The 25,208-nt window shown below is 41.9% G+C and overlaps 1 protein-coding gene across 9 annotated transcripts in view; it reads right to left on the reverse strand.

Moving 5' to 3' along the window:
• The window catches only part of Piezo2 (piezo type mechanosensitive ion channel component 2), a 372,574-nt gene that overhangs the window by 213,435 nt on the left and 133,931 nt on the right, over positions 1-25,208 (reverse strand). For all 9 annotated transcript variants that reach the window (XM_052742300.1, XM_052742303.1, XM_052742301.1 and 6 more), the window contains exon 3: positions 7,095-7,220. In XM_052742300.1, the coding sequence (XP_052598260.1) occupies positions 7,095-7,220 (126 nt within the window). The remainder of the gene's footprint in view (positions 1-7,094; positions 7,221-25,208) is intronic.

Below are 25,208 nucleotides of genomic sequence, written 5' to 3' on the forward strand. Positions count from 1 at the left end.
CAGATGCTTTGTTCTTATTGCAGTCTGTTCACAGGAAGATGGAAACCCCACGTGAAGACTGGCAGGCTCTGTCATCCAGTCTTACCCCCACTGAGTTGTTTCCTGGGCTCTTGGAGAACAGTTTCCCTGGCGGGTGTGACGACACAGGCTCACAGTGCCAGCACTTAGCTCCAGCTATAAACCAACTTCTAAAACTAAGCCCCTCCTGAAAGTGTCCTTTTAGAAATCTGGCGTTCCAAACAGTGTATTAAAGAACAGCAGAAGGGAAAGAAGTTTGAGGCAACAATCATCAGTAGTGTCCTGTCCTGCATGTGCGCAAACACTTCAACGTTAAGCCAGTCTGTGGAAAGTCAATTGTATACATGCATGTAGCAATTTTGCAGTAATATTTTAATATAACTTTACATGTTTTCAAGTTCTGCATAAGAATCACCAAGGAACAATTAAATGTCTCTGAAAATGAATGTAAAATGTGAATTGTACAAGTAAGTCTTCTTGACCGCTAAAACACAAAAACAAGAGAACTGTCTGTCTAAATTGCCAAACTCCTGCTTGTGGAAAGTGGTCTCATCTGAGGACCTACACTGGTCTATACGTAAGTCTGAAGAACACTTACACTTGTGAACACTTTCTGGAACGTTGTGACTGTACTTAGTTCAATCTTATGGCTTCCATTATGCCCTTGAAATGTCCTTCAACTGTACGGTAAATTGGAAAACATACAGTTATGGTTTTGTGCCCTCTGTCTATAATTTGAGTTTGAGTTTACTCCCATACCACACAGACTTGCCTTAGTGCTTTTATTGTAAATAATTTACACCAGAAATGCTGAATCATGAAACTGAGGTCAGGGAAATTGTTATTTAAGCAAACAAAATCAATCCCGAATCACTTTGGACTTCAAGTCCTGTGACTTATCTGACGAGAACTGGTGGGCTTGATTCAAGTCCTGTGACTTATCTGACGAGAACTGGTGGGCTTGATGTGGGAGTCGATGAGTACTGGGGGTGACTGCCACACATTGCGAGCATCCCCACCTCCCAAACTTACGAACCTCCTTGCTGAAATTTGTCTTCCCCCAGGACAGTCTTTCTCTCCTTGTTTTGCCCAGTCCAAAATGGCAACCAAATTTCCTTTATGCAAAGAAAATGAATACTGAGTAACGTAATCTGATACTTCTAAAAAAATAAAATATGCCAAGCACCTATTTCCTCCTGACCTAAAAAGAGGAGAAAAAGGAACTATGGGAAGGGCAGAGGCCAACTGGAGAGTAAAGTGCTTGGGGACAGGGTTTGGTCTGTAGCAACTGCTCTCGTCCATAGCTCAGAGTTAAGCCTGGGTGATAAGGATATCACCAAAACCAGGTCATCAAACAAAGCATGGGATCCAGGCCTGGCAAATCCCAAGTCCTTGGGAGGCTGAGGGGGCAGGAGGATTGTCCTAAGCAGCACAGTGAAATTGTCTCAAAACTAATAGTAAGAGGAGGCTTGGGGATATCAGTCTACCCTCATGTGCACGAGGTCACAGGTTCAATGCCAGCACTGCACAGTTTTTTAAGAAAGTCACTGAAGCTCACCTTTTAACAAGTTCATTTCCCATTTGGTTGATTTCAATTTGTTGATTCACTCTTGTACAATAACTGATATAACATTAAGTGCCAGCCAGGTTACCAAAACTGAATGAAGCATGAGAGTCTGGGTCCTTGATTCAATAGTGTTCTAGTGGGAGAACAGGCCATCAGTGCTCAGACAGGGCAAGCTTGATGACTGGTACTTAGAATGTTTGGGGACCCCACAGGCATCTGTGCTTATCTGCCTGAGGGACTGTTAAAGTGTCCTGGAGAAGGAATGGTTAACATGATGTGAAGGGTGGACACAGGGACAAAACACAGATGGGTATAGAGGTATGAAACTGAAATTTGGAGCATGCTGGACTAGGTGGTGGGAACCTGGATAAGACAGCCACAGGTGGAGAGAGGCACAGAAACTCAGGTTCTCAAGGAACCCTTGGCCTACAGGCATGCAACTGTGTTGGACAGGTCCCTTGGCCACCTCACACTCTCACTGTCCATCTATGTGTCTTTTGTAAAAACAGCTAATGACAGCACAAATCTCCTCCTGTGACTCAAGAGTTGTCTGTAAATGAGGACAACCGCGAAGATGCTGTAAGACCAGGCCATAACACTGAGATACAAATAAAATACACCTGGAATACAGTTCTCTGTACTTTAACTCCTATTTCACCCACATTAGCTCTTTCATCCATATTATTCATACGTATAAATATAAAAAATTCCTTTGGCAATAGAGTTATTTTTATCAAGACAGACCCATCAGATAACCACAAATCCAAGGATCCAGGTACAACTAACATGATTAGTGATTAGCAGAGCCCAAGTGAAGTCTGTAACTACATCATTGTTTGACAAGTCAGTGCAGACTGGTATGTGGGAACTGCATGTAGACACAGAGGCTCCTCCATGCCCCAACTCACAATCAGCAGGATGGAATGATGTCACTGCCAGCAGGATGGGATGACGTCACTACCAGCAGGATGGGATGATGTCACTACAAGCAGGATGGGATGATGTCACTGACCCTCATCAACCTACCAGTCTTACATAAACAGGTGCTTCATCAGGTGGGTCTCCGTGCTGACCATGTTGTTGGGATGGAAGATCATGAGAGGAAAACACTGCAGAGGCCTTTATTAGCTGCTTGCCTGTGGGGCCAAGTAGCATGTCCTCTTCGAACAGGGAAAACAGACCTTAGGTATCCATCAATCCATAGATGATCTGAGGTGTCTAATCATTAGGGGACAGCAGGTACAACCATGAATGCTGCCATTAAAAGACCCCAAGGAAACAGTCGCTCAATTGTGAAGCCAGATACAGGAATAAGAGAGAACTGTGGAATGAACTCCAGACACTTGAGTCCTCTGAGACTAGAAAAATCCAAAGTCTCACTGGAGGCTTGACAGGAAGAAACTGTCCCAAATGCCTGGTAAATAGGGAGTTCCAAAAAAGACAGGGGAGAGCAGAGACCTCAACGGATGAGTACTCAAGATTCCAGCTCTAACACACAGTCAGTGGTGAGCACTTGCCTAGCAGTGTGAGGCCTTGGTTTCAAACCTCAGCACAGGGTTGGGGAATAGGTGCTGTCCTGGGTGTGCAGCTCAGAGGTGTGATATGCGTATGAGTGAGTAGGTGCTAAGGCTGAGTATACAACTAAGATGTGTGATGTATATGTGAGGGAGTAGGTGGTAGGTCTGGGGGTGCAACTGAGTTTTGTTATGTGTGTGGGGGTGAGCAGGTGCTAGGGCGGGGTTTGCCGCTCAGATGCACAATGGCTTCCCACAGCTCTCCTGTCCTCACGGAGCCTAGTATTTCATCATTACAGTCCCTGCACACTTAGCTTTGTGTTTATACAAGAAAAAGACATACCTGGAGAAGGAAGTAGAATAAACAGCCTCACAGGGCAAGGCTTGGCCAGCTAACCAGACCAGCCATTCTGTGTATAAGATGACTTGACAGCACTCCTGGCTAAGGAGATCCTGGAATGAAAGCTCCACTCACTGCCTCAGTTGCTGCAGATGTTTTCAAAGACCACAGCTGTCCAGATAAAGAGCCCTGCTAGTCCTAAAACCCATGGAATAGCCTCCCTGGAGAAGAACAAATCCTCTCTGCAGTGAGTAAAAACAGTAGTACCTGGAACTAAAATACCATGATCTCTAGTGTCTTAGTATAGCAGATGCCCTGTGGGTAAGCTTCCATATGTAATTTTCATCATCAGAAATTTCTCTGGCATAGCTTTGAATCTAGAATGTTGCTTTCAACCAAGAGCATGCTTTTGCTTTTGTACAGCACAGGAATCCAGACTGGTCTGGCTTGGAAATTTCCCTGACATGGCTACATATCTACCACAGAGTCAGACACAGCACTTCTGTGTAACCGGTAGTGACATAATCGAAACCAGATTCACATTTATTTAAGTAGCACGGTTCTGACAGAGCGAAAATATTTTAGTTAGTGGTGCAACACTTTGTGTGGTGGGGATTTACAGACATCTCCTCTGTCCCACTGATTCCTCACTTACCTATAGGAGCACTGTTTTGGGGAGAGGGAGGGAGAAAGAGGGAGAAGAGATGGGGGAGGAGGGAAAGAGAGAGAGATGGGGAGAAGGGAGGAGGGAGGGAGAGAGAATATTATGTTTCAGTTCTGCACAACGGCACCTTTAAGAAATCTGCCAACCAGTAAAAAACTAAATAGTGGTGGTTTAGAGAAAAACAAAACTCTTCACTGCTTCCAGTTAATATTCACAGGACTCAGGGGGAAGGAGGACTTTCAAGGGCTCAATATTTATAAATGCTACTGCTGTCCCCCAAACACGTGTCCTGGATTCCTGAGAGAAGCAGGGAGAGCTTTCTACCATAATGGGGTGAGGGTATGGGTTTAAAGTAGAGAAACAAGTCATTAAGAAACAGAATTTAAACACAGAAGTGAGCACTTGGTGGTCTGGGATTTGAACACTGCTTGCTGGAGACATTTTCTTCTCATTTACTAACATCTTAAAGACAGGGGAAAGTGTCCACGGTGTATAACATTGATGACCAGGAAGGTGTTTGTCTTTTTGTTTAAAATGTGGATGTTTAAATTAAAGACTTTGTGTCTGCAGCCCTGACGGTGAAACCATTGCTCCATCTGCTAGGGAAACAACTACGTCAGGGTGGAAAGCCAACTCTAAATGAAAGGCCAGTGTCCCCATCTCCCAGCCTCACACCAGTTTCAGGACACGAAACGAGCTGCAAAGCTCGGAAGTTGGTGTTCCTCTTTAATCCCTTTTCAAGAATGTATTAATATTAATGTTCCACAGGAAACTGGACCAACACAAACCTGAAGCACCTGATGAGCCAGCATCGGCCCAGGAAGCAGCAAGATATTTCAGAAGAAATTTATGACGTCTATAAATTCACCTTCAAGGTGCCTATGGCTGGAAAGAAGTAACTCAAGTTTTCAAACCTCAGTCTTCAACCGAGTCCCTTTCTATTGGTTACTTCATCAAAAGCACGGCAACTTCAAGATGGAACACTGACGTGGATCCAAACAAATTTCAAGTTGGAATTTGGTTTCTTGAAACTGAAGTTTGTTATTCAGACTTCCATCTGTTGATTCATGCAAAGGGGAATCCCATCTGGGAATATGAAGGAACGTGAAGGGAGGGTCTCACTAGACTCATGCACAGGTCACACTGTAGTGTAGCTTACACACTACCAGCCTCACACCATTTTCAGGAATGTGACCATTAAACATTCTCTAGACTTTCACCAAGTCTAGAGATGCCTCCAACGGGAACATGGAAATAGCCTGGTACTGAGAAGCCAAGTACTTAGGAAGTGATGTGAGAGGCAGCTGTAACCCACAAGAAGGGTGGGCAAGAAACACAGAGAAATGAGAGGAAAGAGGTCTGTCCTCACAATATCAAAGCGGTGTTCTCCCAAGGCCTCAGAAATAGGGGCACAGATCGATGTCACTGCACTCTTACTTGAAGCAGCCTTGCCTAGCAAAGAGGAGCCAAAACAAGAACAAACGTGTGTGTGTGTGTGTGTGTGTGTGTGTGTGTGTGTGTGTGTGTGTGAAGTTGTCTACCTATCCTTCATGAGAGAACATATACAAAGTAAACACCTTTATAAATGTAGAGAAGAGAAAGTTGTGTTGTCATTTCATGGTGCATTTTCTATCTTCGTAGAATTGTTGGAAAGCTTCACTGCAGGTAAATACAGAAATACACAGACAGAGTCCAAAACAGACAGTTCGTTTTATCTCCTAAGCTGATGCACCTGGTGGGTCTTGTATGTCTTTCAAGGGCATGACACCATCTGCAAAAGGAAATCGGAGGATATCTCTCCATAGGTATATGATGTCTTTAGGGATAAAGACTATGTTTTTAATTAGCATTCTGAATAATTGCCTGAATTTTTGAATATGCTAAAAGAACGTCTGAGTTATATATTTAAGTTGGGTAGATTTATGGTGTATACATTACATACCAGTTTAAAGAAAAACAGCCATATCTTAAAATATAGATTTAAAATAAAAATACGATTTGGGCGGGAATTGCTATTAAAGGAATTTTGAACCTAATAAATCTTGAGTTCTGCAAATGTCCAAAAGTTGTACAGAGAAGGCTAATGAATAATTTATGACTGTAAAATCCATCACAAAATCCTACACTGTATTTAACTTAGCACTCTTTGGTACATGAAGAATTCTGATCTTTTTATTTTACAGGGAAGGTATGTTTACTTCCTATTCCTTATACTTGTGCTCATGAAAGTACAGGAAATTTCAAAGCCACAAATGGGTTCCTCAAAGAAAAACTGACAAGTCAAAACTGCTATTAGATTCTATTTCAAATATCTCAGGGTCTCTTTAGTTTTAACTGAAAACACATGGATTGGATTCCATCTACTTAAAGTGCTTATTTTTTCAAGAGACAAACACAAATTCTACTAAAACTGAGGAATGATTTACTTTGGGATGATAACAGCTGAACAAAGAGTAAATATATTGACTTTCTTGTATCATAAGTTCACACTGAGTAAGACATTTGCTTCCTCTTAAATATCAAGTGAAAAACTCACAGTTTGAAAATAAATGGTATGCATTATGCCATTTCTCATAGACATAACAAACGCTACACTGTGCTTGTCATAATCAAATCACATAACACTGCTAAGTTTCTATACTCCCCTCACAGACTGGATGTTCTTGTCCTAAAGATGAGTTCTAAGGGATCTATGCAAATCCCAATTTTAGATTAAGACCAATGACCATGTTTTACAATCATACAGGATCTCAATATCTAATCTAAGTTGGAGACCCATTGTTTGACTCATGACCTCATATTCCATGGCAAATCCTATATATATAGATATACACACATGCATATACACATATATTCTTCTATACTAGATTAGCAAATGATCAAAATTAGAATGAATTCCATAGTGCAAGCACGTCACAGATTCCTATGTGTGTGATGATAGGTAGCTCCATTACACGCACACCTGAGGGGAAACCCGAGGTGGGTACTCACAGTTGTAGGCAGGTGCGATGCGGTGCTGAGCTTCCAGGCTGGCCAGCGTGATGTGGAAAATGATATGCAGCAGCAGGAAGGAGAGGCTGGTGAGGCACAGGGACTGTAGCAACCGCCCTGTGTGTCCTGGGGAGGAAACATCAGAGTGTGAGGGAGTGCTCACATGCCACCCGTATGGAGGCAAAGTAATTCTTATCTTAATTATATACCTACAGAAAAAAGACATCTTATTTCTTTTGCAATATTATATCACTGTCTTTACACATTAAAAATCACTATAAAGGAATTTTTGCTTTCCTGTTTGTTATATGGCATACTACTATGGATTAGAAACAAGTACTGGATCATAAAATTATACAGAAACACACTGCCAGCATAGAAGGGACCCATAATCTTCTTATAAAGGTAGTTTGAGAAAGCAAAATTAAGAAAGTAACCTAAGACATTTTACAAAGTTTGGTAACTTCAATTTCAAAAATAAATAAGGATAAGGAAGAAAACTATAAATTAATTTCACTTGTGAGCATAGATATAAATAATAATGTTGATCATTGAAATAGAGTAAAATATAGCTTGTAATGTTTATCAGAGTACAGAGCAAGTAGTTTCAACATGAGAAATCCATGTGAAATTTACATACTAATGGACTCATACTAGTTTTCTTGATACCACAAAAGAAACATTTTATAACATCCAAAAACACAAAAGCATTAATGATTTTAAAGAAATAGCTAAAAAAAACTAAGAAGGCAAGTAACTGTCTTTAAATGTTGAATACATCGCAACTATACAAGCATCCTGTTTATGGTAGGCATTTAGTCATCAACCTATGACTGTCAAGAGAATGAGTGAGGATTCTAAATGCCATCACTACAGGGGCAAGCAGTGTCATGAGGAAAAAAAAACTGTTGAGTCTCCATGACAAGGATTACATGCTGATAGTATGATCAAAGAAATTGCTTTCCAGATGCTGAGTATCAGTACAGGCCATCCAGCTGAGCCTATAGACCAACTGTGACAACAAATATGTAATATCAAGAAGGCATTCAGATAGAAGATCATCTTACAAAAACCAATACACACCCTCTGTATCGGCAATTGCAAGGTACAAAATCAGAATACAAGTTAGTTAGCAATCAAAGCTGTTTTGTAACGATTTTGTCAACATGTCAACCTGGCCCAGACAGGGAACACAATTATTTGATTAAACACTAATCTGGGTCCTGATAAGAGTTTACAAAGTCACAAAGTCCCTAGTAAACCGAGGCAACACAGAGGATAGTCTTTATCACGGACAGCCCTACCTCAGCTAGTCTGGCTAAGAAACTCTTCCTGCGGAGCTGAGCTTCAGATCAAGGCCCATAAACTTGGGCTGCTCATCACCTCTCTTTGATGACCTACACTAAGGATTGTGGACTTTCTCAGCTGGTTCATATAAGAAATTCCATAAGCCAATAAATCAAATGCAGGGAAATATGTGAATCAAATGTTCATAAATGTCCTATGGCATTACTACTCTTTGACTGAAAGTTGGCTAATAAAATATTCAAGAATTAACCTAACAAAGAATGTATAAGGCTTTTATGGGAGTATAAAAATTATATGGATGAATAAAGGGATAATTTACACTCACAAAAGACATCATGTATGATAAAAGATACAAATTTGCCTTTAAATTTGGTCTGTAAGTTCAATGAAATTTCAAATAAAATACCAGAAGAAACCTAAACTTTCAAAAACCACATTTCAATATATACAAGAAAGGATGTTTTGAGGTTTTCAATAAACATTTTAAATATATATTTAAGAGTAAAATAATATCACTTCTGTCAGTCTTGAGAAATAAGTTCAAAGGTGAATGAGGCCAGTGAGCCCTTATGGTTATTAAGATACACTATAAACCTCTGTTAAATCAAACACACAAAATCTCAGATTCCTTATGGAGAAAGTTAAAAGAGCAGATGGAATAACATTGCTCAAAAAAAAAAAAAACCAACTTATTTTTATTAACTACACACATTTCTATGTTGATCCAACAAACCAATAGACAATGATGGGGAAGACGGGAAGATGGCACCCTATTGGGTCCTTTGTGGTCACCTCCCACAGAAACACCACCTTGGAAGCCACGCTTAGGACTATTTTTGTGGAAGCCCCAGCGGCTTTGTTTCCACCTTCCCAGTGGAAGGGAGGAGTCAGATGGGAACACAGTGCAAAGGGTGAGAGGGTCAGCTTCACTTCACTCAGGTTGTCCCTGCTTTTCCCATAGTGAACCGAGCTTGGTACAGGAGAGAATGGATGGGTTTGTACTTCTTCCCTCTGAGAAAAAACTGAGAATGGGGTGAGCTCCCAGTTTCCACCGTCCTGCAGGGTTCTAGCCGGGACAGCTCGCTTCTGTCTCACCTCATCAAGAACCGTGGAGCAACAAGCCAATGGAAACCAGCCAGAAACAGGTAAGAACGGGGAGAAGAGGAGGGGTGTGCCCTTCATCTCACCTGTGGCTCTCTATTGCCAGCCACGGGCCCTAAAAGCCAGCCTGAAGACTCCACTAAGTGACATACCAGTGAACCCAGCAGTGTGACTCACCTGAGTAGGCCCACAACCAGCTGATGCCTCCCCTGGGTTGCCTACTTTCCCTTCCAGGTCAGCTCCTTGTATCTTCTTGCACAATGGCCTGCACCAGCTTCTACAGAAAACATCTCGACCCCAGCAGCAGACGCATATCTCAGAAATTAGTCTGTACTGGCTACAGATAAGGTATGAAACTTTGAGTATGCTGGAGCTCTGCACTCTGGAAACACATGAGAGGCTCTCAGGACCAAACCTGGCTGAGGGACAGAGACAGCACAAGAATCTAGAGAAGGAACAAGCAGAGTGAGCTGGTCCTCCTACAGCAAAGGTTTAAAGGCTACAGAACCAGCTCACTCTCCACAGTGTTTCTTGTTTGGCTTTGGTTTGTGGTTTTTGTTTTCCTTGAAACCTGTCAATGAAGGTTGGGGGGAGGTGACTACTCCCTGAAGTGTTAACAAGCTTCAAAGAATACAAATAATCAAGGGGGAAAAAAACAAACAACCAAGAAAAAAACAGCTCCAGTGTCAGACACCAAAGAAATGGAGATTGAAAATTCCTAACAAAGAACGCAAAAATATCAAGCAGGTCAATGAGCTACAAGAAAAAAGTAGAAAGGTAACCAAACAAAATCAGCTTGTTCTCTATGCTTGTAGACTGAGAAGTGAGCTCTCAGCTACTGCTCCTGAACCATGCCTGCCTGCCTGCTGCCACACTCTCCGCCACAGTGGTCATGGACTCTAGAACCTTCTGAAACCATGAGTCCCAAACTAAACACTTTCTTTTGTAAGTTGCCTTATTTATGGCATTTTGTCACAGTAATTAAAAAGTAAGTAAGAACATGAGACATGCAATAAAGAGGCACAAATAAGGAAAAACAAATAGAAACTAGAACAGAATGCATAGAAAGAAAACTCCAGCAGAGAGCTTCCACAGCAGATCCGATTAAGCAACAGAATCAGAAAACTAGAAAATAAATAATTTCAAGTTATCCAATAGAGGAATAGAAATAGAAAAGCATTAACAAGAGTGAGGAAAATCCATGGGACCTGTCAGCCATCAGCAAGTGACTCCAAGTGATGCCCAGAAGGAGCAGGGAAAGAGAACTGGGCAGGAATATTGGAAGAAACAATGGCACAAAGGACCTGAGAACAGAGATTTAAATGAGTATGCAGATTCAAAACACCCCAAGAACCAAAATGTGGTTGAGAGTAAAGTCATTACAGAAAAATAATATATTTCAAATTGTCAAAAATAAACAACAACCCCAAAAACGCCAATGACAACAATTTGAAAGCAGAAGAGAAAAATAGCTTATCATACACTAGAAGACTGTTGACAGATTTCTCATCAGAAACCACAAGGCACCTGAATGACACACCCCAAGTGTGGATAAAAAACTACCGACCAAGAACACTACACCCTGGAAAGCTGAGAGTAAAAACTTAAGGAAAGGCAGAGACTTCTCCAGGTAGCCAAAAATTGAGGGAATGTATAGACCTGCCCTTCATGAAATGCTAAAGTTGTCTCCTCTAAAGGAATGAAAAGTTGCTGACCAATATTCCTTGAAAGCATAGGAAGCCATAAACCCCACAGGCATAGATAGGTCTATAGCCAAATTGAGAATACGGGTAATGCTGTCATGGTGGTAGGCAAATCAAACTTAACTCCCATTGATATTAAAAGTTAAAGTAGAAAACATTCAAAGTAAGTATAACTGCAATAATGAGTTAAAGTACATCAATTTATAAAGACTTAAGTCATGACAATAATACAAGATGGAATATCAAGTCAAAGTATAGTTTTTCTATGTGACTGAAACAAAATTGTGATTGGTATACAATAGATTATTTTAAGTATAAGATACTTTACATAAATTTCATGGTAATCACAAAATGAAAACTGAGGGCTGGAGAGATGGCTCAGTGGTTAAGAGCACTTATTGCTCTTCCAGGGGACCCAGGTTCTTCCCTTTTGGTGGATCCAGTTTCATTTCCTAGCATGCTCATGATGGCTTACAACCATCTGTAATTACAGTTCCAGGGGATCTGAGGCCCTCTTCTGACCTCTTCAGACACCAGCATGCATGTGGCCACTCATGTATACACAAGCAAAACACTGATACACATAAAATAAAATAAATAGATCCAAAAGAAAGAGACAAACAAAAAACCAAAAACCAGAGTGAGCACCACCAGCAGATATAATCAAGTATCAAAGTTCACTTAAAACACTGAGCTACCACAAATGAGTATTTCTTACACCCTTAGTCAACAAACAGGAACTGAAGAAAGTCATCGATCACAGCCCATCAGTTTATTTCCATTCTTGTGCCCCCTTCCCTCCTGTATCCTTCTCCTCAGGGACTGTGTGACCTTGTCTGAGAACATGGCATTCTGATGAAGCACACCTGGACACAGGGACCAGTCCTCAGATAAAACAGGGAACTGCCATCAGAAATGATACTTTAAGATCCAAAGCATCATAATAAAGAAAACCAGAGGCAAGTTTTGTTTTCCATTCTATAATGCATCAGCTTTATGTTTCCTAACTCTTGGACCGATACCGTGTGGGAATGTGATTAGCCACGGAAGTGAAAACTCAGATAAATGAAACTGAATTTGATTAGCCCTGAGATAATCAAAAGCTCAAAATCTATAGAAGCAGAAATCAGGCAGAAATAGCCTTTGGCTTTGTTCTCAGTTCCACCGTCATTTTAATCATTTTTACTGTAGAGAAGTAAGGCTTAACACAGCAAATGTCTCTTCTTATACATATTACTAATTGAGGTAAAATTCTCACAACAAATTCAATAATATTCAGTACACTCGCAACGTTGTGCAAACAGACTCTCCGTTGATTTCATCTTCCACATCAATCAGACAAATATCTTCCCCTCCCCCTCCCCCACCTGGCCTTCATGCGTCATCAGCGCCGTGACTCTGTAGATACTCTCAGTGGATCTTGTCATCCACACATGGTGTTTTGTGACTGCTTGGCAGGATGTTTGCAGGTTTGTCTGCATAGTAGCACCCTCAATTCTTCAACGAGAGTGTACCTGTCCATTCTCCTGCCTTTGTGCACTGGGCCTTTAACTGTTATGACCAGTGCTATAATGAATATGCACACACACACACACACACACACACACACACACACACACACACACACAAACACACAGATTTGATATCTGCTTGAATATATTTTATGTAGATTCCTAGAAGAGGAGTTGTTAGAACATATGACAATTAGATGTAGACTTTTTTTTGAGGAACCAGCAAAGTTTTCCTAGCAAGCAAGTGTGCACTCCACATTCTCACCGGCCACGTATGAGACTCCAGTTTCTTCCTGTCTCTGCCAACACTTGCTGGTATCTTCTCTAGATTATACTTTTAGTATTGCTGTCCTATTGGATAGCAAGTGGCGTCCCATTGTAGCTTTGGCTTGCATTTCCCTAATGCCTAAGGAGGCTGAGCATATGTTCATGTGTTTCTTGGACACGTACATATTTTCTATGAAGAATAAAATTTTGTTTTATTGGTCTGTACTTTGGCCTCCTGGACAAAAGGTAAAAGGCACTGCCTTGTCACAGGTCCCAAAGAAGTTTGCCAACTGACCATGAACAGGAGCCCTCCCAAACAGTAAGGCAAGGTAAATTATCTGTCTTTATAAGTTGATCATCCCAACTATTTGTCACAGTAATAGAAAGGTGGCTAACACAAAGGGCATAATTCAGCCCCTAATATTCTGTGCCCTGGATGCTCAAAGCCCCTGTCCTCCTCACTGGCAGCACAGGTTCAGCTCAGCCCAAGGTTTTAACCCAGATCAACATCAAGTCTCAGCCTCAAATTTCATCTAAATATACTCTTACTCAGCTATGAGCAAAGCCCAACATGCCATTCATAGTGAGGTAAATTTGGAACCTCAGGCACACATTGAAAACAGTTATTTCCTCCCAAAACGCATCAGCAGGATGACATAATACAAATATTCCCAGCTAAAAGAAATAAAATGTAAGAAGTCATGTATTTGCAATAAGCTTAGAACCTGGTGTAGAAGATTCCAGTAGAGCTAGAGGATAGAAGATCATCTCTGGCTCAATCAGCACCCAGCTCTTCAGACCATAGGATAGGACATGGCAGTTTTACCCTGAGGCCTTGAATGTAGCCCCCAAGTCCCTAAGCTACAGCACACCCTCAAGGCCCTTGATGGTAGCATACTGGCACACTGAAACTAAGGAGGTGGCCCTGTTCTCTGAAGTGACAGAGTCATTCCTGTCTTCTAGACCTGCGTCCCAGGGGCTTATAGTGACAGTATCAGTTATGATGTTAGGGTCATCTCCCCTTTTCTTAAAGGCCAAAGCTGAAGAACTCACTTACAATCCCAGAAGAATAATTCTGTCCCATCTCTGTGCCTTAAAACTCTAAGCTGGCAGTTTTTCTGCTATGATAGTTGGTAGAGTGTGTAAGTCACACAGTAATCATTTCATTAGATAGCTGTTCAAAACCCACAGTTGTCCAGAGCATCTGTTCTCTGTTTGTTTGTGTTGTGAGACAGAATTTCCGTATACGGACTAATCTGACCTCCTGACCCTCCTGCCTCTGACCCCCATGTGCTGGGGTCTCGGATGTGTGTCTCTCCTCATTCTTATTTTTGTAATGATAGTTGGATGGGGATTGCATAAGTCATTAAGTTCTGGTTCCTTTGTCTTCAGCAATCCCTTCTTCAGGGAGTCACCCCTACCCTGTGTATCATTCTTCTATTGCATTTTTACTATAAGCCGTCAGGAGAAACCTGGCCACACCTTCAACATTTTGGTTAGAAATCTCCCCTGCTTATCTGCAACTCGCAAGTTCTCCCAGCTACAAAACATTAGAACACCATTCACTTTATAAGGAGAACCCCCTTCCCTCCAGTTGACAGCGATGTGTTCTGCAGTCTCTGACACTTCAACCAAAGCACCTTGAAACCTTGCCATCACCAAGTCTCTTCAGGGCACTTTAAGCTTTCTGAAAAATATGCATCTCACAAACATCTTCTGGCTTCTACCTTGGGATGATGTGCTTTTCTGAAAATATTGCTTGCATTCAGGGACTTGGCTTTTTTCAGATCTTGCCACCTTGGGATGATTTAAAACTATGATCCTGCTATCCTACTGTGTGCTCAGCCTGTTTAAATTTAACCTCACTTTAAGGGAGCAATGTAGCCAACCTTACTGTGCCTTGGATTTCTCATTCAGCTGTTATAACCCAAGATAAATATGCATAACTTTAATCTTAAGTTATCCACTCTTCCTTGACCCTGAACCAGAATGACATATGTGTGTATGTGAGTGTTGTGGTAATCATTTGCTAAAAAGCAGCCCATAGGTTGAAAAACAACCCTAAACAGCAAATATCTCACAAACACTGGAAGCAACATGTGAATGTAGGTTGATAACATCTCTGTGTGGTTTTGTTTGCTATTTCTATGTCAGTTGGAATCAGAAAGGTGGCTTCATCCCTTGTAAACTTCTCTTAGAGATTTCTCTTAGAGACTTCCCCATTCCTTTCCCATGTCATGGTTTCTGTGCTGTCCAACAATATAGAGCAAAGCCCTTCATTAGAGACAAATGGAAGATCAAAAGAAGTGGAGAATTCAAATTTGGGCTAGCTTCTGGTCAACCTAACCCAACAGGAGGTTACCTTATCTTTGTGCCTTCATGAGTTGTCAATATGTCTATACTTGTTAGTGTTGGTATGTACCCATGTACATGAGGGTGCAAATGTGTATAGAGACCCAAGATGATCTTGGGGTCTTTCCTAGATTGCTCTCCTCCTCAATTTTCTTTGAAACAGAGCCTCTCACCAAACTTGCAGCTCCCTTGTTTAGCTAGGCTAGCTGGTCAATAAACTTCAGGGATCCACCTGTCTTTGCACCTCCCAACACCAGCTCTACAGGATCATGCTACCACCACTGGCTTCTTCCATAAGTGTTGTGGAATATTTGTTTAACTATGTAAAGATGTGTTGCATTTGTTTAAGTATGTAAAGATGTGCTGCATTTGTTTAACTAAAGAAGTGTTACATTTGTTTAAGTATGTAAAGATGTGCTGCATTTGTTTAACTATGTAAAGAAGTGTTACATTTGTTTAACTATGTAAAGATGTGCTGCATTTGTTTAACTATGTAAAGAAGTGTTACATTTGTTTAACTATGTAAAGATGTGTTGCATTTGTTTAACTATGTTAAGATGTGTTGCTGTTATACCTTGCCTGCCTAAGGCACCTGACTGGTTTAGTAAAAAGCGGAATGGACAACTGCAAGGGAGGAGGTATAGGGAGGACTTCCAGGCAGGGAGAATAAGTAGTGGGAGGAATTCAGGCTCAAAGAAGAAAGAAAAGAAGACATCAGGGAGATTCTAGGGGCCAGTCAGCCAGACACAGAGGAAGCAGGAAAGTAGGACATACAGAATGAAAGAAAGGTAAAAGGCCCTGAGGCAAAATGTAGATGAACAGAAACAGGTTAAATTAAGTTAAAAGAGCTAGTGGGACAAGCCTAAGCTAAGGCCAAGCATTCATAATTAATATTAAGTCTCTGTTTCTTTATTTCGGAGCTGGTTGGTGGCCCAAAGAAAATTTCAACTACACATGAGTACTGGGGTTTCAAACTCAGGTCCTCACACCTGAGCAGGCGGCACTTACTGACTGAACCATCCCAAGTCATACTGATGGTTAAACAACAAACTTATTTTCTTGCAGCTTTGAAAAATAGAGCGTCAGATCAAGCTGTTCTCAGAGGATCTTCATCAAAGGTCTATCTCCTGGGCTGTGCCTGGCCACTTTCATATCATGAGCATCCTGAACAGGCACATCCCTGGTGTCTGTGCATGACTCTAGATTTCCTCCTCTTTTTTTTTTTTTTTTTTTTTGGTTTTTTTGAAACAGGGTTTCTCTGTGTAGCTTTGCGCCTCTCCTGGAACTCACTTGGTAGCCCAGGGTGGCCTTGAACTCACAGAGATCCGCCTGGCTCTGCCTCCCGAGTGCTGGGATTAAAGGTGTGCACCACCACCACCCGGCGATTTCCTCCTCTTCTAAGGGCACCATTGAGGCTGGATTAAGGATCCACTCTAACGTCCTAATTTTAATTTATGTTAAACTTATGAGTGTTGGCCTTTCCCCTATGAAAATCACATTCTGATGTAGCAGAAATAAAGCATCAAAATACAGGTTTTGGAAGAATATAATTCAGCTCCAAACAGTGGAAATCCATATCTTATTTCTGATGTTAGAAGGAAAGTCTTAAGTCTCTTACTATTAAGCATGTTAGTTGTGGCCTTCCATACATGCTCTTAATCCTGATAAGAAATTTTATGTATATTCACAGTTTCAGAGTGTATTTTGCTAAATGCTATCACTGTGTCAGTTGAAATGATGGGTTTTTATTCAACTTTTCTTATTGATGTTAAGCACTCAGCAATTGCTTTTGATAAGAATGTGCCTAAAATCTGGAATTATCCAATAGGTCAACTCATAGAAACATGAAGAAATGGGGCATATATACAAGAACAAGCAACAGATGTAACTTCAAGATAATTTCCAAAAGTGACTGAGCCCACAGAGAGACAAAGTCAGTAACCCACAGCTGAGACCCCACACTCCTTATGTGCATACTGCTTCCCCAACCATCTGGATGCCAAAAAAGAAGAAATTCAAAACTAACAAAGGGGCTAAGCAGCTAAGAAGGAGAGTGGAGTGTTTCTAAATAAATTTTATCTTGAGTTTTAAACAGAGTTTTGCTTATTTATATTAAATTTCCTAAAATGGAGCTCTAAACAAAATAAAACAAAACAACCCGAAACTATTGTTGTTTCATAGGTTCCATTCAGGAACTGGGTTTTTAAAAACCCTTTCTGATTGAATTTAAGGCCCACTCCATGAGATGGAACCCATGCCTGACACTGCTAAAGTCAAGACCCTGAGACTACATAGGTCATGAGCCTAGGGAAAACCTACTACTATTATTCTACTAAAGAAACAGAACAATAAAATGACTCTTAATGACATACCGCTATACCCATAGATCACTGCGTCACTCAGCCCTCATAGAGAGAGAAGCTTCCTCTTGCCATCGATGGGATCTAACCCAGAGACTCACAACTGAAAATGTGCAGATAATGAGAGATGTTGGAGCTCTCAGACCTACATAGGACGTCTTCACCAAATCTGTCCCCTCAGGGCTCAGGGATCTATGTGGAAGGGGGAGACAGAAGGACTATAAGCTCTAGAGAGACTGGGTGATTCCAAGGAAACATTGTCTTCCAGGAATAACATAGAATTCATATAATGCCCATATGAATTCATAAAGACCATGGCAGCATGAATAACACCTGCTGCATACATTCAAGCCAAAGAGGATCCCAGCACTGAAAGGCAGAAATAGACACAAGCTCACATCCCTAAACCAGAAGCTATTTGCAACTGACAAAATCAGTTGTCTTCAATGGAGTCTCACTGGGTGTGTTAACCACATTCCAGAACAGGCCCCATACATAGGAGTAACTGATCAACACAAAATGTAATCATTGGTATTTTTGTCGATTCTAATTTTTCTTTGTTTGGGCAATATTTTTTTTTTTGCCTTATTGGTCTTTTGCTTGTCTATTTGGGGTTTCCATTTTGGGGGAAGTGTTCTTTTGTTTGTTTCTTTGCTTTTAAAGAAAGGAAAAATAACATGTAGTTGGGGGGGTAGAGATGACTGGGAAGAATTGGGGGAGGGGGAAATGTGACCAAAATATATTGAATACATTTTTTTCAATTAAAAAACATAAAATACTAAAACAGGTATTTTTTTATTATTTAACTCCTTGTTTATTATATCCTGAAAGAAACAGGGGGGTATCAGTGCCTTCGCCAACACTCCAGTTCTCTGGCTTCCGGGTGACTTGATGTGGCGGAGCACAACATGGAAGACCCAAGGCTCTCCAGATGGCTGCAGCTCCCTGAAGCCGACTTTGAAATTTTGCACTCATGAAGCCATCCGAGCCAACATCTCGGAACTTTTTAAAGGGAAGCCGTAGGCCTTGTGGCCACTTTCCTTCATAAGGAAATGAAAACTGCAGTATTTTCATTGTCATGGGTTTCCAGGTACAATGATGAACCCAAGGCAAAATCTGCCGAAAACTGGAGTTTCAAGAATCTGGAATCTTCTGTGGCTCATTCTAAAAGTGCTATTTTTACGATTTATTGACAGCTTGATCAGAAAAGCCATGAGGAATGACGATTCAATTCGATACCCAATGTTTAGAGAAAATATCTTGAGAAACGAGTCGTTTATATTTAAAGAACTTTTCATAGCACGCTGTATAAAGAGACACATGAGAAACATGTTGACCCCAAACTGAAGGTTCTCCTTAAGCTGGGCATGAGATGGGACGTGGATACCCTCTAGCTGGAAGAAGACCCCTCAGACTAAGCCGCCAAGCTTCTAGGGCAAGCACGTGAAGCTGCCGGCACTTTTTTTGGTTTCAAATGATGGAGGTTCCATTGGGACTAAGTTGATAGACACAGGGAGAGAGAACCCTTCGCTCCATCTTCAACTCACTGAGGCCACCCTTCAGCACACATCCAAACCTTTTTTGGTGAAAAGAATGAATCATGGGAAAGCTGCTGTGAACAGCGCAGTGGTGAGGAGAGGGAAGGGGCGGCAACCTCATTTCTCCAGTTCTCCCCACCTTCCTGAGAGGGCAGAGTTCCCAAGGCATGCCTGCAACCCAGCCACAAAATCCCCGCCACTCCCCCCAGCTCTCAAGCCTCCTTAGTAACACTCCAGGATGGACTCTGAATTTTATTTTCTTGGTATATGATTAGAGAAAAAGAAAAGTTGTTCCCCCCTCCTCCTCCCCTTTCATGCCTTGTTATTTAGTAACTTAAAAAATTATACTTATTTCATTTTATTTGCCTGCATATCCGTATGTGCACCACGTGTGTGCCTGGTGCTCGCAGAGGTTAAAAGAGGGTGTCAGAGCCCCTGAAACTAGAGTTCCTCTGGAGTTCCAGATGCTTGTGAGCCACCATATGGGTACTAGGAACTAAGCCTGGGTCCTCTGCAAAAGCAACAAATGCCTGTAACCCCTGAGCCATCTCACTAATCCCTTAGTAACTTTTAAAGTGTTAGAATCTCTTCCAAAAATATGTTGCTCAATGAAAGGAATACAAACAGTACTCTTGATGTAGAGTGCAGTGATGGTCAAGGACCATGGGAAGGGGACCGAAACCTGCAGCATCATGTTTCCACACTTCCCCTTCTCCAAGATGACTACTTGTGATTTAGCCTTGATTCTGCCACATCCTTCCTTACAAATTGACCCCAGGGGACTCTTCTAGCCTCTTGCAATGAATAAGATTGGTGGGATTCTGACACTTGGGGAGATTTCCCTGTAATATTAGCTGCTGTCCTAGGTTGGGTTACCTGGAAACAGCACTGAGACAGAGATTTGAGTGCAGAAGTTTCTGGTAGATATCTATATTTCCTGCCATTGACCCATGCGAACGTCGACACCTGTTTGTGTATAATCTAAACTGTCATCCCGAGGCTGAGCGAGAGGCTACTGGCATCTTGGTTCTTTGTCTCTTTGGAACTGACAGAGATGCCCTGGCCACCCAACACTGAGAGGCAGAGTGACCCATGTAGGACAGTGAGGAAACAGCACTGACCCAGGAGAAACCAAATGTCAAAGTCATATAAGCTGGAGCAGAGCCCCGAGCTGATTCTTTGGGATGCAGAATGGCCCTTAGAAAGGGTTTGGAATTGACGCAAAGGGAGTGAGATACTCCATCCCAGAGCTATCAGGGACTAGGTGGATGTGGACTGGAGATGAGTGTGATGTAGGCAAAGCAGCTTCCTGCAGGTAAAGATCGCAGGGGAGGAACTCAGATGTGAACTGGATGGGTCAGCCACTCCTGGATAGAGGGCTAAATGTGGGATTGTGCAGTGAGATGGATGTGGCACGTGACAGAGTCACTGAGGCCTCCTGGTCTAGACATGGATGGGTCTCAGGTAGCACATGATCATCCTGACGGCAGGGATTGCCTCCAGCATACAGGCACAAGCTTAGCAAAGACTCATGACCCCATCTGTAACTGCTGCTACAGTTTGGATAACTGTTTCTTTAAGGGAGTATGAGTTCAAGGTTCAATTCCCAGGAAGATGCCACTGGGAGATGATGGAACTTTTAGGGATGTGGAACTTGTAGGAGACCCATACATTTTTTAGAAATATGCTGATCATGGGCCCTCAATGGAAAGCAAAGAGATGAAGCCCTCCAGCTTCCTAAACTGAGTTCTACAACCCCACCTATAGTGGCTTGAATAAGAATGGCCCCCATAGACTCAGATTTGAATGTCTGGTCACCAGAGAGTGGCACTATTAAGAGGTGTGGCCTTGTTGGAGTAGGTGTGGCCTTGTTGAAGTGTCACTGGGGTTGAGCTTTGAGGTTTCAGATGCTCAAGCCAGGCCCAGTGTCCCACTCTCTCTTCCTGCTGTCTGCTGATCCCGATGTAGAACTCTCAACTACTTCTCTAGCACCAAATCTGCCTGTGTGCCACCATGCTTCCTACCGTGACGATAATGGACTAAACCTCTAAACTGCAAGACAGCCCCAGTTGTTTTCCTTTATGAGAGTTGCCATGGTCATGGTGTTTCTACACAGCAATAAAACCCTAACTAAGACACCACCACTCCTTACATACAGCCCCCAGCTTCAGATACTCTGTTACAGCAATGGGAAACAGTTTAAGACAAAGACTGAAATAAATTTAAGCTGAGTTCTATGAAATTCTCAAAAAAAAAAAACCCATAAATAAATCACATCCTAACCTGTGAACAAGACATTTCTTTATAAATAGAAATATGGCATTCCATGAAAAGATGATTCACAGTCATAAAAATATTTTCATTTCATTATTTAAGCTGATCACTGTATAAACTAAGCCCCAGATTAGCTCAATAAATTTAGTGAGCTTGATATTGCTAAGTTCTTCATCCAAAACACAGAACATAGCAACAAAGATAAATTTAAAATAATACTTAAGAGACACAGAGGCGAGAATGAGAAAATTCTCTCAAGCATTTGAGAATTCCAGGAAAGCAGCAAAAACAATGGAAAAAAATCTTGATCTTCTAATTGTTTATCTGATAACTAGTTCGTGGTATAAATAATTGCTTTACAACTACCACGTACTGGGCATTTTACACTTCAGACTATGCTGTTTCTAGCATGGAGCAAGACCATGTAGCCTGATATGAGAGCAAATGCTAAGTGAACCAGGGAGGCAGTGACATTTAGGAACTAGACATAGCACTGTTGCCATGTCTAGTTCATCAGGTGATCATCAGATGATCAGGAAGAGCTCTTGTAAAACATACACACGTTGAGTGTGTGCAGACTGAAGAAGCCAAAACTCACCACAGAGATGGACATTCTAGGTCCTTAGCTCTGAGGGCCAGAAGCGTTTTAGGCTTTGTGGGATACATTCTGTTGATGCTGCTCAGTGCTGGGCTTGTAGCATTAAAGGGAATTGACAACTAATGCATAGGCATGGTGTTTCTGGCTGTTACTGTCATTTGGATTCTGAATGTCCCCCAAAGACTGGTTGAAAATGTTCCAGTGTTCCAAACGTTGAAATTGTCCCAGGGAGAAGCTAATGGGAGGCTTTGGAGCTCTTAAGTTGTGGAGCCTGAAAGGTCATTAGGTCACTGTAAGGGTGCTCATGAAGGCAGTAGAGGGACCCTATCCCCTTCCTTTTCTTCACTTTGATTTTTCACCAGTACACTTTCCTGTTGTGATGTGTTACTTTACAACAGCCTCAAGCAACTTGACCTATCAATCAAAACCGTGAACTAGAAATCCCTTTTGTCTTTATATCATAACTATCTGATACACTTTTTTAAGAGCCACAGAAAAGATGCAATAGCTGTGGTTCAATAAAATCTTCAAGATGCTTCCATGTCATGAAATATTTTTCAAAACATTTAATTCTTTAAACACAAAAATATTTGTGGATTTAGGAAGCTTTGGACTGGTGGTTGCCATTTGTGGACCCCTGTGCTAACAGAAGAAAGAACATTTGAAATCAAAATGTTTATGAGAATAAACAGAAAGGTCTGTATTTTAATACTCAAGCAACTTTCTAGATGGCACCCCACTGATTTCATGATAATGGAGATCTGCTCCTGTTCTCTGTAGGTTATCTCATTTAATCAGGTCATAAACACCCATGTTTCTGTTTGTGCCCACACTGCTCAGGTCCCTGAAAATGACCCCATGACTTTTCACCTCCCCTAATTTCACTAGGTACAGAAGAAAACTAAGGTCAAATATTAGAAGTCAGTTCTCAAAGATATGCTGAAGTTTTAACATTCCCAATGGTTAGATATTTTGTGGAGATATATTAGAGGGTGTAGAAGAGCATCTGGATATAAATGTATCCAGTGCACACAACCTTGTATAAGCATACTTCAGATTTCTGAAAAGACAAACTATGAAAAGCAAGTCAAACTGGATAATCTAATTCCAAGTACCAAAATATAATGGCTTTTCTTGTACATTCTCATGGCTTGGTGGTGTTAGATCTCAAAGAAACCCAGGACAAATGGCTAACTGAGGTACCTACTTAACAATATTAAAGCAAACACTGGTAACCAGGTTCTCCCAGCATCTCTCTCTACTCACAAGTACCTGTTACAGAATTATCCTGGCTGGCATACTCCACTCCCTACCCCAAACCTCTCCAACCCCTGAGCCTCACTTTCCTACCTCCAGCTTCTCTTCCCTATATAACTCAGCCATTTTGACGTATGTGTTCTCTTGGTCTCTTGGGTCCCATGCGGCCTTCTCTCCTCTTCACTCTCTCTTCTCTTCCTCTTTTGCTCTCTCCCTCTTTCTCTCCTCTCATGGTCCAGTTCAGTCTGGACCTTTCCAGATGCCTCTGGATGTTTTCTCCCTCCTATCTATAATAAACATTCTCCTTAACCATACCTAGAAGCAGCCATGTCCTTATTTCTTCATTCATCTGGTGCTGAAACCCGGGATCGTTCAAAGAAACCTGGGACAAATGGCTAACTGGTAGAAAACACGCCAATGGAAACATTCGGTGTAGATGTGAAGAATTGCCTTTGGTGGGTCCACTGATTGTCCCACTCAGGGACAGGGAAGCAAAGGGTGCCCTGAGCCCTTTTACTTCCTGTCTAAATCTCCCTCATTCTCAGGCATGTACCTATGGGTGGAGCCACAGTAAACCTTGCATTTCTTAACTTCAAGGGCTGGAGTGACAGCCTTGAGCACCAGCAGTCAGGGCTAGTTGCTCTTCTCTTCTACCCTCTAGGGGAACTTCAGCCAGAAAGATGAAGAAGAAGCAACTTGGGTGTTTACTAGGCACAGCTTTGAAATTTCCAAATTGGAGAGCTGGCCTTACCTCACCTCTGATATTGGGATTTTACAAATAGCCCAGACTTTCTGCCTCTTATATATCTCCTCTACAGAGTTCACAGCACTCATATTGAAGAGAGGGGCCACTAGAGAATCAAAAGCTGTAGTCATTTTTTTGGATGGCTTAGAAGATGAGACATATGGGCCAATGTCCTTAGTTGCCTTGGGCATCCAGGCTAAGGAGAAGGAAGAACCTGTAGAGTAAAACAGTGAGACAAGTTTGCTCTGTTGATGGAATCAAATTCATTACCTTGAAAAAAAGGCATTTGAATCATGAGAGCCAATTTGTGCATTTCCTGAAGTGGTCATCCTGTGAGCTCCTTGAGGGAGGAACCCTGGGCACCCCTCTGGACACTTCTAGCACAGTGCTCTGCACTTAAGGGATCCCATTAAATGTTCCTGAAGGGACATAATAAGAATTGAAAATCACATACAGGAGGAAAAGTGGTCCCTGTGTGCTGATTACAGTATGCGTTGGCAAGGATGTGTCACATTAAGCCAACAAGAAGAGCTCATCTTTCTGGTTATTTCATTAAGCCACATTTGCCAAGTCCTATGCCAAGGGACCTACAAATGAAAACGAATGGGCAGAAGACAATTAGAAATCTCTTCCTTTCTCAGCAGCCTTGTTCCCTGTGGCACATTTACACAGCAATTAGCAGATGTGCACTGCACAGCGTTGTCTTGAAGTCCCTTCGGGAAAACAATGACTCGGACCCTGAAAAAGTTTCTACCCTGCTGCACACCCTTCTCTTAGGCCAGGTATAGCATTGGCTTTCTCTTTTTTTCTCCTTCTTTCACTTATCTTTTGAGAGCACTGGTTCAGTGCTGACCACTTCCCAGGCACAACTCTTTACATAATGAAGAATGCATACCTTCAGTTTCGTGTGAACCAGGACCAGGGGCCCCATTTGAGAGCTGCATGAAGGTGTGCTGGGGTTCCAGGATCCAGTTCAAAACACTGCCTGTCCAAGGAAGACGGCCCTTGGTCTTGGGCACTGCCATCATCATCAGCACCTTCGTATACATGTTCCCCATGATGACATGACAGCTTCACCAGCCAAGAGAAGGACTTTCTGC

Source organism: Peromyscus californicus, unplaced genomic scaffold (genome assembly GCF_007827085.1).
Source record: "Peromyscus californicus insignis strain IS unplaced genomic scaffold, ASM782708v3 Scaffold_17__1_contigs__length_78620276, whole genome shotgun sequence".
Taxonomy (NCBI): domain Eukaryota; kingdom Metazoa; phylum Chordata; class Mammalia; order Rodentia; family Cricetidae; genus Peromyscus; species Peromyscus californicus.